This window comes from Anguilla rostrata, chromosome 8 (assembly GCF_018555375.3).
Source record: "Anguilla rostrata isolate EN2019 chromosome 8, ASM1855537v3, whole genome shotgun sequence".
NCBI classification, from domain to species: Eukaryota; Metazoa; Chordata; class Actinopteri; order Anguilliformes; family Anguillidae; genus Anguilla; species Anguilla rostrata.
The window spans coordinates 16,053,156-16,066,276 of NC_057940.1; the positions used below are offsets into that span (position 1 = coordinate 16,053,156).

At 42.1% G+C, this 13,121-nt stretch overlaps 1 protein-coding gene across 1 annotated transcript in view; it reads left to right on the forward strand.

Annotated features, from left to right (window-relative positions):
• The first annotated feature begins 4,497 nt into the window (after window positions 1-4,497).
• Window positions 4,498-13,121, forward strand: part of LOC135260949 (serine/threonine-protein kinase OSR1-like) — a 70,774-nt gene continuing 62,150 nt past the window's right edge. The window contains exon 1 of the mRNA XM_064346710.1: window positions 4,498-4,753. Within this exon, the coding sequence (XP_064202780.1) occupies window positions 4,684-4,753 (70 nt within the window). The 5' untranslated portion in view covers window positions 4,498-4,683. The remainder of the gene's footprint in view (window positions 4,754-13,121) is intronic.

Sequence of the window (13,121 nt, forward strand, 5' to 3'; positions counted from 1 at the left end):
TAAATGCTATTTTCTAACTGTGTATAAGAAAACAAAATAGTACCCTACTTCCGACCCTCCATCTGCAATATCCCTTCTAAATCTAACCTCTCTCAGTAATACGTAATCTTTACCTCTCTTCATACAAACGTTGCTCTATTTTGCCTAAGCTTAACCAAATGGCGATTTCTGGCCTTGCCCCTTCCCCACACCATTTCAGTACCAGCCTGAACCATTGACACAAGGCAAGATGGATCCATGAATTCAAGCTGTTTATGCCAAATTCTGAACCGACCATCTCCATGTTGCAGCATAAATCAAGATTTGTCAGACCAGTCAAAGTTCTTCCAGTCTTCATTCATCTAGGTTTGGTGATCACATGCCCAACTGTATCCTCATACCAGCCAACAAAATTGCATACTCTGGAGAAGGGGATGTACGAGTTATGTGCCTCGATAGGCCAATCCAGTCCTGACATAGCTCGACCATTGTTACGTCAAATTACAATGTCCTGTGCACAGGCCTATATTATATTGATTGTTCATGTTCAACTGTATGACTGAAAGGCATTGATCACACTGACAAAATTATCAACCGTCATATTAAAACACATAGTTTAAATATGTTTTTATATGTCACTATAGCAAAATGACAAGACCGCATCTGTCACATACAGTGAGGAGGTCAAAAATCATGGTCACACAGTTTAAAAGGAGCCAGGCTGAAACAGTGAGTGCAATTACTCTTTAGAGGACAACAATAAGGCCTGAGGTCCTGTGGTCACAAGGTTGAATGGGATTTATAACAAAACTCAACATAATTATAAGTGCAATGGATGCATTTCAAAACTATGTCTAAAGAAATCCTGACAAAAGTCAATGCACTGCTTTGTATTTTGTCTGATAAAATGTAATCTGTCTGATGTTAATGAAATAAATCTATGAAAACATAAACAAAGTCTCCTTGATGTAAGCATTATTATTGAGGGGGAAAAGTCTAGGTAGTTTAGGCATAGGTCCCACATTACTTGATGTCCCAGAATACCTGAATTCACCCAGGAACTGAGCCTAAAATAGGCATATGTAAAACTTTCCCCACTCTCCCACTTCAAAATGGTTTTTGCTTCCCTGCACACAACCGACAGACAGATCTGACAGAGCAAATATGTTTATTTCCAATGTTAACTGATTAGGATAGTGAAACCACTCTCCAAAACAAACCATGCACTGGTCAGATTTGCCAACAACCTTTCCTTTTCATAGTTTAAGTTTCCATATATAGGTCATCATTAATCGCATATAGTTTTATAATTCATTGGTGTCAACTAATCTCCAGGCTTATACCACTGCACTTGACCCTGCATAAGAGCCTACCTACACAGGAATTCTTGGTTAAAGTTCCATTAGAATGAATAAGTGAAATCATTATGTAAAATCTAACACACTGACATAAAGCAGCTATTTAATAAACACATTTATTTACATGTAATGTATAGCAAACGTCTTTCTTCATTTCAACAATTTGATTTTTAAAGGCATCGGATTCACTCTCACGTTCCGTTGCTTGTTTCAAGCATGCACGGTCATGTGAAGCGTCACTGATCACTGTGCTTTCCAATAATCTCTTAAAAGTAGCCGGAAGTTGCTTTTGAACTCAGTCATATCTGTTTTGCCAAATGTAGGCCATTTAATTATTACCTATAGTGCACTCAGGCAGGGATAACTTGGAACAAGACGACGAAGAACCGGAATCGTTACGTTCAACAATTTTAAACTGGCTCGACGGTTCCGCGCTTGGAACCGGTTCCCTGGAATCGATTCCCGATTCCCGCCCATCACTAGACACAAGTGGAACTTGCCTTCGCCTTCTGCTGCTGTAGCCCATCCGCTTTAATGTTCGACGCGTTGTACGTTCAGAGATGCTCTTCTGCACACCACTGTTGTAGACAGCTGTTAATTGAGCATGTGTGGCCTTTCTGTTAGCTTGAATGAGACCGTCCATTCTTCTCTGACCTCTCTCATTAACAAGGTGTTTTCGCCCACATAACTGCCGCTCACTAGATGTTTTCTGTTTATCGCACCATTCTCTGTAAACTCTAGACACTGTAGTGCGTGAAAATCCCAGGAGGGCAGCCGTTTCTGAAATGCTGGAACCATAACATCGGGCACCAACAATCGTACCACGGTCAAAGTCACTTAGATCACGCGTTTTGCCCATTTTAATGTTTGGTCGAACAACAACTTCTACTTTTCGTTCTTTGCATTTAATGGCGGATCGCTGAACAACAACTAAACCTCTTCTTCTTTGCATTTAAAGACGAATGACCAACGTTACATGTGGATGCCGCCACCTACTGTACCGGAATGTGTAGTTCATTTCAATGCATGTTTATTTCCCCTTAATTTTTAAAATCCTATTTTCTAACCTCGTGCCTCGAAGAAAACTGCAGTGCCGTATTTACAGTCCACATTTCACCCCCAAGATCCCTCCCAAATTCCATCTCCGGCCAACCTCTCTCACCTTGTTATATAACCTTTCCTCTCTTCATTATACTTACTGCAGTACAATAATACATGTTAAACGTGTTCTTTTACATTACATTTCTCATAGACATCAAAATTCAGTTTATCCATTACAATGATTTGTGTTTATGGAAGTGTGATGAAATTTGAGCCTTGACATAATTACATCATCTATCCTACTGTTCCATGTAAACTGATTTATTCTGGGAGATTTTGTACATCATCATACGCCTGTGTGTTTGACACAGAAAATATAGGCTCAAGTCAGGGAGCAGTCATGGCAAAGTTGTTGAAAATCACAGAAGCCTGAAAAAAGCAAAGAAATCAGAGTTTAAAAACCCTATTTATTAAATTACTTAATAGATCTCATGAGCAGCAAAGGGAAACATTTGAAATAACATGCAACAGGAACAAGTGATTTAAGTAAAAAAAAAAAAAAACTGACAGTAAACGGCTGCTAGGAACAAGTAGCCTTGGAACAAATAGCCTACAAGTAATATACATTTTTAGGCTGTGCATTTAATTACTTAATTGGCCCATCACAGAAAGAAAGAGCATGCTGTTTTGCCTTTAACACTGTTAGCATGCTCAAATTGCATAAAATGCTCAAAATGCATCAGAGAACTTTTTTGAGGGTTGGTCTGAAGATGATCTGTGCCAAGTTTGGTGAAGATTGGACAAACTATGTTGGTGTTGAAATGCCTACTTGAGGGAGAAGGACTTGGGCAATTCCATGAGGGATGTGGAGGTGATCGAAGAGCACTTCATCAGTATTGGTGAAGTTGACGTGTCTGTGAACGCTGAGGGGCTGATTGTTTTAATTAAGGTGTATTCAGCGAACGAACAGGGTGGGCCAGGTTTGGAAGCGCAGTACTATGCAGAGGGATTAGACAAGTTGTTCTTAGAGGATGGCAGTGGTCAAAAGATGTTTAGATGCACATGTGCTTACTGCAGCATCCCTAGTGGCCAAATGGCTCAAGATTTGTTGGATATCCTAAAGGGAACTGGGTACCGAGTATGTCAATCAAGTCTAGTGTCAGCACATCAAAGCGTTGCTGAAATATGACCTCACATCCTGTTTGGTGGATTTTCCACCGATTTTGACGGTAACAGATGAATGCTTTCGAAAATCAAAAACCCATCTGATAACTTTAGTGAAACTTGGTCCAAAGATCATCTATACCCAATCTCATCTTTGGGGTCTCCCAAAGTATCACCTGACACAATAATCACTTTTGTTAAGGGAAACACATCAACACTTATGAGGCAAAAAGTTGTTTTTGCTTATTGCAGCGTCCCCCAGTGGTGAAATGACCGATTTCAATTGGCTGTGAAGGATGAACACTTTCAAAAATCAAAAATCCATCTGATAACTTGATCTGAACACCATCTGTGCCAAATTTGGTGACGATTGGACAAAATTTGTGGCCTGTGAAAATTTTTTAAACTTTTTCAGAAAATCCAATATGGCGGAATATCCAATATGGTGGGAATTGACGTCTATGGGTGCATTGAACATTGAACTCGGCTTGATCCAAGGAACCCAACGGTACCTTTTTTTTTTTTTTAAATCGGGCATACGGCTCAAAACTTACATGCATAAACTTTGACCCGTTAGTGGCGCTAGAGCGCTCGAGGTGCAGACATGAATCGTGGAGAAAAGAATCATGGGACTGTCCCTAATCAGTGTGCCAAATTTTAAAACGTTTTACCTTACGGTTCTAGGGGCTGCCATAGACACCCTAGCCAGAAGAAAAAGATGATGATGCATAATAATAAGGTAGAAACACAATGCAGCTTCGCTCCTTGGCCCCCAATAATAATTATGTGGGAATATTCACCAATTATCATTAATGGCGTTCATTGGACAAACATATGTAGGGATACAAAATTATCAGGACAGCATGATAACCGACCTGGGAACACATCTGCCACACACAAAATGGCCGCTTTCCGCGTCTGTATGGCTGTGTCAGGGACGTGGTGGGCGGGGAGTGCCGTGCTAGTGGCAAAGTTTGGGAATGATAGTAGGAGCTGTGAAAGATTGCAACTGAGGGGAAGAGTAGCGTTTATGATCCGTGTGGAATAATAACCATATTTCATTTTCAGGAGGAAAATACGCCGCTCTTTCGAGATCCAGTACTGCCTGCATTGTGCACCTTGAAAAAAGCAAACTAAAGCCATGTCGGAGGACCTGAGCTCCCAACCTTGGTCCATCAACAAAGATGATTATGAGCTACAGGAGGTGATTGGTGAGTGTTTAGTTTGCCAACCGCCTAATGTTCCTAAGATAAGCGATAAATTAGATGTATAGCAAGCAGATCGATAACTGGTCGTACAGATTTTACCGGCTAACGTTTGTTAAAACTTTCTTGAATATAATAACGGGTGCGTTCCGTTCCTGTCGGATAGCTGTGGCAAGATAGCTAGCAGCTAGTTGACAATTACCTTTCATGTGGAGTCATCGCAGACTGTAGACTATGTAGTGTATAGGTAGCTAGCAGCTAACTTAGTCAGCTAAATATTCAGGAGAACTGGATGTTTCTGTCAGGTTTCGTTTGCTAGTTTGCTGTAAAACGTTAGCCGGCTAACATGTTAACTAGCTAGGGGCTAATGTTAGCTGGCGATCTACCAAGCGAAATTATTTCTGAGCTGAAATACGTTAGCTACTGGCTAGCTGAGTGGCTTCGGCAATGGAACTTGCAATAGAAGCGCTAGCTAGCTAGTTGTGTATATTTGGTCAGCATAGGTGTGTAAAGTAAACTTGCTACAGCATGTCTTTTTCATGAGAGCTCTTGCTGTCAGCATACTACGGAGTTCGTTAGCGTTAGGTAGCCTCAATGAGCTGACTGCATTTCTGTTGGGATCACGAAGTTGGCTGAAATACTGGTCCTGAAGACCAGTTGGCGAGCCAGATAGACTAGATCGCTTACGCCAATGTTACTGACAAGCAAGGCTGTCATATCTTTGCTAACTTAACGTCTGCTAGCTTACTAATCGCCACACGTAGTAACAGGCTAGGTAGCTTGCTAAAAGCTAGCGTGGTGTCCATATGCCTGTCAAAGTGGGTGGTGCTCTATTGCAATATGTAAAGGCTTTGGGCCCAATATAACGCTACTTTTACGTTGTCCATGCGTTAATTGTCGCTATGCAGATTTTTTTGTTCTGATGGAAAGATTAGAATGAGTTACCTATCAAAAAATCATGAAGTGCTTTATTGCGTAAAAGAAACCATATCGTTTCATTTGCAAAGTTTACCTTGGTATGTATTTTCCTGGCTAGAGCACGATAGCTAGCCAACATGCGCTAAGTTGTAGCTACCAGCTATCGCTGCATAGTTTGATTCATAGTTGGCCAAGTATCTTTCTTGGTTTCAGCTACCGTTTAATGTACATCATACTGAGACGGTCATTTATTTTATGCAGTCTGCTGATATGGATCAATTGAGCGTTACTGTCCTAATCGGTTGGACTCGGCTCACAGATGCCATCATACTGTCATCATTCTGTCATCATTCCTCAAGTTTTGAATTTTGTACCAAAGTAAAAAAAAAAACCTTGTTTTAAATATGAAAACTTTGCCAGTCAGAAAAAAGTTAAACTGAGTTACTTTAAAATCTAAGAACGAAATGCCAATGCTTTTTACTTTCTAACTAGAAACACAATATACCGTACACTGGCTTGAAACCTTATAAGAGCTTTTAATATTGTAATGTGTGTGGCCTGGACCCTCATATTATGTACATCATCACGTTTCGCTGTGAAGTGTTATGGAACAGTAGTGAAAGACTGACATATTCAGACAAGGGATCGTCTCAATTTTCCTCAGTGAATGAGTAGGGTGGACTAAATACTTTGTGAATGAGTCTTATCTTTTATTCATGAACTATGAATGAATCATATTTACATATGATTGAGAAATGTTCTCCCTGTTCTTTTGAAAAGAAAAGTAGTAGATCCCATCAGTCTGTGAACCCACCAACCCCCCTCCCCCCTGCCTTCTACAGATGCTGAGATTTCTGCAGGTCCCTCTGCTCCCACGCAGACATTAATCCCTTAGCTTGGAGGGCAGCTGCAGTGTCCTGTGATTTTGATCTGCTAGTTAAACCAATTTCCTATTTGGAAACCTAATCACTGGTTGCTTAAAGGTCCTCTCTCTCAACATGATGCAGTCCATGTTCAGTAACTGTTTCAGTGCCTTTTGTTCTTTTAACACATGGCTAACAATGAATAGATGCACTTGTTGTCATTTAATTTGAGTTTACATTGTTGCCTTGCGATCTGTGATCTGTCATCTGTCACAGATTCTTTTTCCTTGTTAATCTGTGTCATATTAAGCATATTCCTTAGTGATGGATTATATTTTCGAACACTTCTGTGTTGTCCTTTCTGCCATTTGCAGATCTAAAATTTCATTTTGGCTAACACCTACTATGTGTTATGTGAGTAGATGTTGGCATGTACCCCACGCTTGGTTCACAGATGCGTACTTGCAGTTCTGTTCGAATGGTTTCAGGCTCTCACATGAGTCCCCGTGCCTATTGCTTGCTGTGGTTGGTAAATCATTAGTCCAGTTTAGTATGTTCTGGTAGTTTTGCTCTGACCCTAGGCTGAACCAAATAAAAGATCCCACTCTACTCATCCATTCATAAGAGGTTTATGTGGAATACTGGCTGAGTGACAGGTTGCTGGAGAGTGGAGAGCCAATTAAAATGTAGGAAGGGGCATTCTTTTTTCTGCTTGATAAGTCCTTCTTAATGATTAGTTATCAGATAATAACAGGGCTGCCATATGATATTAAGATACATACTTTCCTGATCAAATGATTCCGTAGGGTTCCCACATGTCCTGGGAAACCTGTAATTTTTTGATTCAGATTTCCAGTCATGGAAAATTTGTAGAAAATAACAAAATTACCAAAATGTCCTGGAAAACAATTAGTTTTCCTGGAAAGTATTTTTTGTATAGTATTTTAGAGGCCAAAGCCTAAGGTGCCATTTGTGATCTCATTCTCCCCCACCCCGGTCTGTGATGACAACCTCCTTGTTCGTAATCGCAACCTCAACCCCCCCCCCCCCCACTGGTCCTGAATCGCAATTGTCACCCCCCCTTCCCCTGTTCCGCTGTTGCAATGTTCCACTCTGTATAGGTGTTGGTGGTCACATAAAAACAAAATGTCCTGGAAAATTATATCTTGAAAAAGAGTGGGCACCCAGTTATTATGAACATTTAAAACATAAAGCAGGCTATTTGTTCCTCTATTATGACAGCATTTGTAGCAATTCCACATTTTATTTCCACATTTTATTTCTACCTCTGAAGTGAAATTATTCTCATATTCATATAATGGCATGGAGCTACTGTGACAGAAACATAATGTGCCACATTGATACTTTTGGTCATGTTGTATAACCTGCATTTTGTCTCTTAATATCTAAGGACCTGAAAGCACTTGCACACATCTAATTGTAACATTGTGAGGAAATGGCATCAGCGTTAATGTTGGAATCCGGTCTGTTGATTTACTTCCGGGGAAGAAGCTTCATCTGCTGTCGCCGTTGCCTTCACCCTCTCAGAAAGGCTAACTCCGGACGGCCCTGTAAAAAGTGCTTATTTGCAGAATTAATCAGCGCAGACCTCTGTGGATAAAGCTACCTTCATACACAGCACAAGCCATGACCTTCTGGTGTTGCAAGTGACAGCAGCTGAATTGGGTCGACCTGGACAGTTCAGGCAGGGTCGTGATCTGCATTGTATTGAAGTAGCTCCACAAGTCAGATGTATGCTATGTTTTTTCATGAATAATAGGCTACATCCTTTTTTACTTTTACTTGAGTCAGGTTCTGGTGGAGTGACTCTACCTTGAGAGGGTGCATTGTTTCTGTGTTAGCCCATATTTCTGTAATTGTCTTCTGTCAGAGGTCTGCCATCTTTATTCTTTAGTGTGCTGAGAAACTTCTGGAATGACAAAGTCTTGAAAACAAGTGTGTTTTCCCTATGCAGTAGCTTGAAAGGCACCAAGATTGGTGGTTCCATGATGATATAGATGTAAATTGAGAGTATGATTGGGTTTTTAAGATGTGAAAGACCACTTACCTGGTGTGTGCTTGGCTTGTTGATTGAACTTGGATTGCTTTTCCAAATAATCAGTTGCCCCACCCTGGAGACATAACGTTTTGGCTGTGTTCATCCCCTGTCAGAAGAACATGTTTGAAGTAATGTATAATTCATTGTAACTTTATAATTATGAAGTGAACTGCGGATAGCCTTTATCTTCTCAGAAAACGGCAAGGTACCCTTATAGTCTTCCAAAGTCCAGCACCGTTTTGGTTCCTTGCAGTTAAATTGTGTTTACCTTTTGTATGAGCACTAAGGTGACTCACTATTCTATAAATACCCAGATACTTTTGTCTTGACTGAAGAAGGAGACATTGTGCTCTCAAGACATTTGAGTGCCACTGAGCATGTTCAGCGTAGTCGCAGCATGCCGACCGTTCCTGTTTCAAACTTTTGGGTCATTTGCTCAGGTTCTAATTTACCATCCACTTTTCAAATCAGAGATGATTCCAGGCCAGATTTCATGTTTTTATGAAAAAAAAAATACCAAGGGGTTCTTTTGAAGTTATTGTATTGTAGTTGAATGAAATAGGTACACACTTTGACTCTTGGCTTGGTTTTGTACTGCGTTTGCACACTGATTTTAATAAATGCCTCATCTCTTCTTAGAGGGAACGGCAGTGACGTGGGTTGGAGCGATCTGCTCCTGCATGACTTGTGTCACTCTATTGTGTCCCATACTATTAACGGCATGCCAAACATTTGCTGTTACAGAACACAAGAATGGTTGATAACACAAGGCTCACATGGCTGGCTGATGCCGGATGGGACCATTAGCAAGAAGGAAGAATGGACCACTACTCAGAACTGCCTAATTACCAGCTTTGTGCGCTTTAGGGGAGGGGAGGAACTGCTGTCCATAAAGGCTGAAATAAATATATGAAGGGTGACATGCGGGTTAGGAGATTTGAGAGGGAGTGGAGTGGATCGTGAGCTTCTATCATGAAAGGAAGGAAAGGTGCAGACAGATGAGTAGAAATAGCTGGGCCCTAGCTCCCCCGATTGAACAACGAGCCAGAGATTGAGTAATGATTTGCCTTCCCTTTGTGGAATGTGGGGAAGGTCGTCGCTGTATTCATTAAGATGCGCTCTTGATCTCTGCATTGTTGAAACTACATGGAATGATGTGACTGGATGGTTGTCTTGCCTTAACGTACTGAAAGCACGCTTTACCTGTTTTGTTATATTGCTCTGCTGAAAAGCACAGTCCTGTACCAAAAGCAGAGGAGCTGGAGTAGGATGCTGCTCCAACAGTGTGCACAGGCAAATTCGTATTTACATCATGACTTGGTTACATCTAACTTGGTTTCCCCTTGATGTTCTGAATACTGTGGTTTACCACTTAGATGACTTAAAGTGAGCACTGCTTCCAGGTTTTGTGTAGATATTGGCCAAAGTTAATTGTAGCATTAGTTAGACACAGAGGTGCATGTCAAGTTGACCGTTACTTCAGGCTGTTGTGGTAATGAAAGCAGCGATTGATGTTGGAAACTGCTGTATTCCAACATTATTCAAGCCACAACAGTAATGTATGGGAATGAAGAAATAAATCCTACCTAAAAGACATTGAGCAGAGGCCTACACAGTAAAAACTAGTACGAAAACCTTTGATGTGCAACAGAGCAACATTCGACACTGATTAATTTACCGTATTAGTTAATTTAGCATTGTATTGCTCTAAGCCAAAAGCTAATGGACTCAGGATACCTGGCTGACGGCATGGCAGATGGGTTACTCTTTGGCACTGGGCTGTTTGTCTCCAGACTGGTGTTAACAGGGCCTCACAAGGTACTGATGCTAGGTCCCAGGGGGAAAACAAGTTTATCATATACTACCTCCCTTTGTCACAATCTCTAGACTAGTCAGTTGTGATGGAGTGTCAAGTTAGGAGACTGACAGAATAATGGGCTAAATTCTTTCCTGATACATGGCAGATTAAGCCTTTATCAAAAGGAAATGAGAAAATAACAAATAAAACAAACATTTTGGGGGAAAATGCATTGATACTTTTAATTCACAGTTTTTAGTAATGCATTTAATGCTTCAGAATATTGTATGAGGGCTGATCCAGACAGGCTTGTGTGCAACAATGACAAACACCATTCCTGTTCTGGGCAGTTTTTCAGTGACACCCCATCCCCCCCCTCCTTTTTTGTCTGTCTGTCTCCACATCTCCCAGTTCAGTTTAATTTCACAAAGCTTTACTGCCGTGGCATGCAATTAGCTGGCTACATATGGCCAAAGCACAATAATTATAATGCAGACTATGAAATGAGTCTTTCACATAAAAAGCTAAAACAATACTGGCAGAGTAACTTAACCATGACATTTGGTTGTAAACACATAACACATAAAGCAGCGCTCTTCTCTCAGTCGTGTTTGCAGCTTCTTTATCTTCCTCTGCGTGATTCATCCCCTCTCTCTCACACACACACACGCACGCAGACGCGCACACACACACTGTCTGGCACTCTCTCCTGAGGCGTAGGGATATTTTGCTGTGGTGCTGCTGAGTCATACACACTGTGGCCTCCTCTCACTAGCTGCACGCAGATCAATGCACAGGTTCTTTCTTGATGCTCCTCCGTATTCTTCTCTATCATTTCATTCAGATTTCACTGAATGAAAACCAGCTGCCCGACCCCAGCAGCCTTTCAGAATGTGATTTAGTCCAGTTTGATAACGCGTCTTTGCTAATTAATGTGGTCCCAGAACTCTTCCCTCATTCATTAGGCTTCTGGTTACTCATTTGTTTGGTGTTACTCTATCCGTCTGCTCAATCAAAGGACATTATGCGAGACATATCACCATCAGAGTAGCACATTTATTAATCCAGCTACTTCAAATGCCTCCACATCAGGACCAAATTAGCCTATATGCAGTTGCTTTGGAGCCTTACCATTACCCCAATAAGCTGCTCCCCATGGCTGATCCAAATAGTTTTTACTTCTGTCTGTGTCCAGACATCGCTCTTATTTCATTTTTCTGTTTTTAATTCTTGTTTTTGGGGCAAACTCCAGCCATTGTTATAAAATGACAAACAATAATTTTTAATGTTTTCTGTTTGCAGTCTGTTTTATAATATGTGAAAAAACCACTTTTTCATGTTGGGTGATTTAGTATTGGTTTAAATATGGGAAAAAAAAAAGATTCAGTCTGCCCCCTCTACCCAATATTGAATCCCCTTTTAGCTGGTAATTCATTTATATATTTTTTTCTGAGCATTGTCCAACCCAAATGAGAAATACCCCCCCCCCCCCAAAAACCTCCCTGTTCAATACGCTTCACACTGGGGGGAAAAAAAGGAAATTGTCGTCCTGCGGCAAAAAGCAAAGCTGGCAGCTGCCTTTCCTGGAGACTGCGTTTGGTAACCTGAGCAAGTGTGACGCTTAGCAGAAACACTCCTGTGCTGTAAGGGTGCCATTTTCTCCGTGCCGAGTCCTTTGCGAAATGATTTTGGGTTGCGCTCGTGGTCGGGAGCCCGGAGTGGGGCTCTTCTTCCTACGGACCGGGACTGCGGAGGAGTGTTGTGCTCGTCGCTGATTAGGGCCCTGGAGAATTCCGCTCTGCAGGACGTGCTAAATGCCATTCCCGCCTCTACGGTCCCGGCGCTCGCTCAGTTTACACCCCTGACATTTCGCTCAGGTCGCCCCGGCCGCGTCTTTCATGGGGCCCCCCTCCTGGGGCATTAGCAACTGGCCTCCGCGTCCGCCTTCTGATGGGCTGTCGTGTGCAGACTTCACGCGGAGCGCCAGAGCGCCTTGCGCCATTGAGGGGGAAGAGCCGGCCTACGCGTTGGTTCGCCAGCGACCGGTGAGCCTCCCCCCTCCCCCTTCTCTTCTGAGCAGGATCCCGTCGTCTTGATCACATGGCGGAGTGAGCGACTGGGTCCTTCCCCTGTTGCCAATTTATCAAAAACGGCAACGTGCGAGACGTATAGTTATCGATCCCTTTCATTACCACACACAGCGCGGGTCGTCCTCGTTCAGTCCTCGTAGATTAAACGTTCCGTTGTTTCACTCTCTTCGGAGATGCAAACTTGGCAGCGGTTTTAGGAAAAACCTGTCGTTTTGCAAATGTGTTTTTCCTGTAATTACAGGGTTGGCGGGAGTTCATAGGCCAGAATTGCATTATTCTGTAGGAAAAAAGCAGCAGAGCTTAGTGGCGGGTTTTTTCATATTGTGCAATTTGTGGCACCCATACAGACAGCAGAGAATTCCATCATCTCAACTTTGTCACAACCTATGTGGGGGGGGGGGGGGTTTGGGCGGAGGGGGCTTCTTTTCTGAGTGCGCTCCTTTGAACATGATTGCTGAAGGAGTTTCTCAGGGGAAGACATTTGTTTTCACACGTCTCATTCCGCTGTCTCGCCAAATGAAGTTTGGGAGTTGAGGGAAGAGCATTTCCTTCTCCTGCTGCAGTAAACATGTCTGCGTCCTGGCTCTGCTCACAGAATTAAACTCATGGCTGTTTCTCTTCTTTCTCGACCTGAATCATTTTTAGG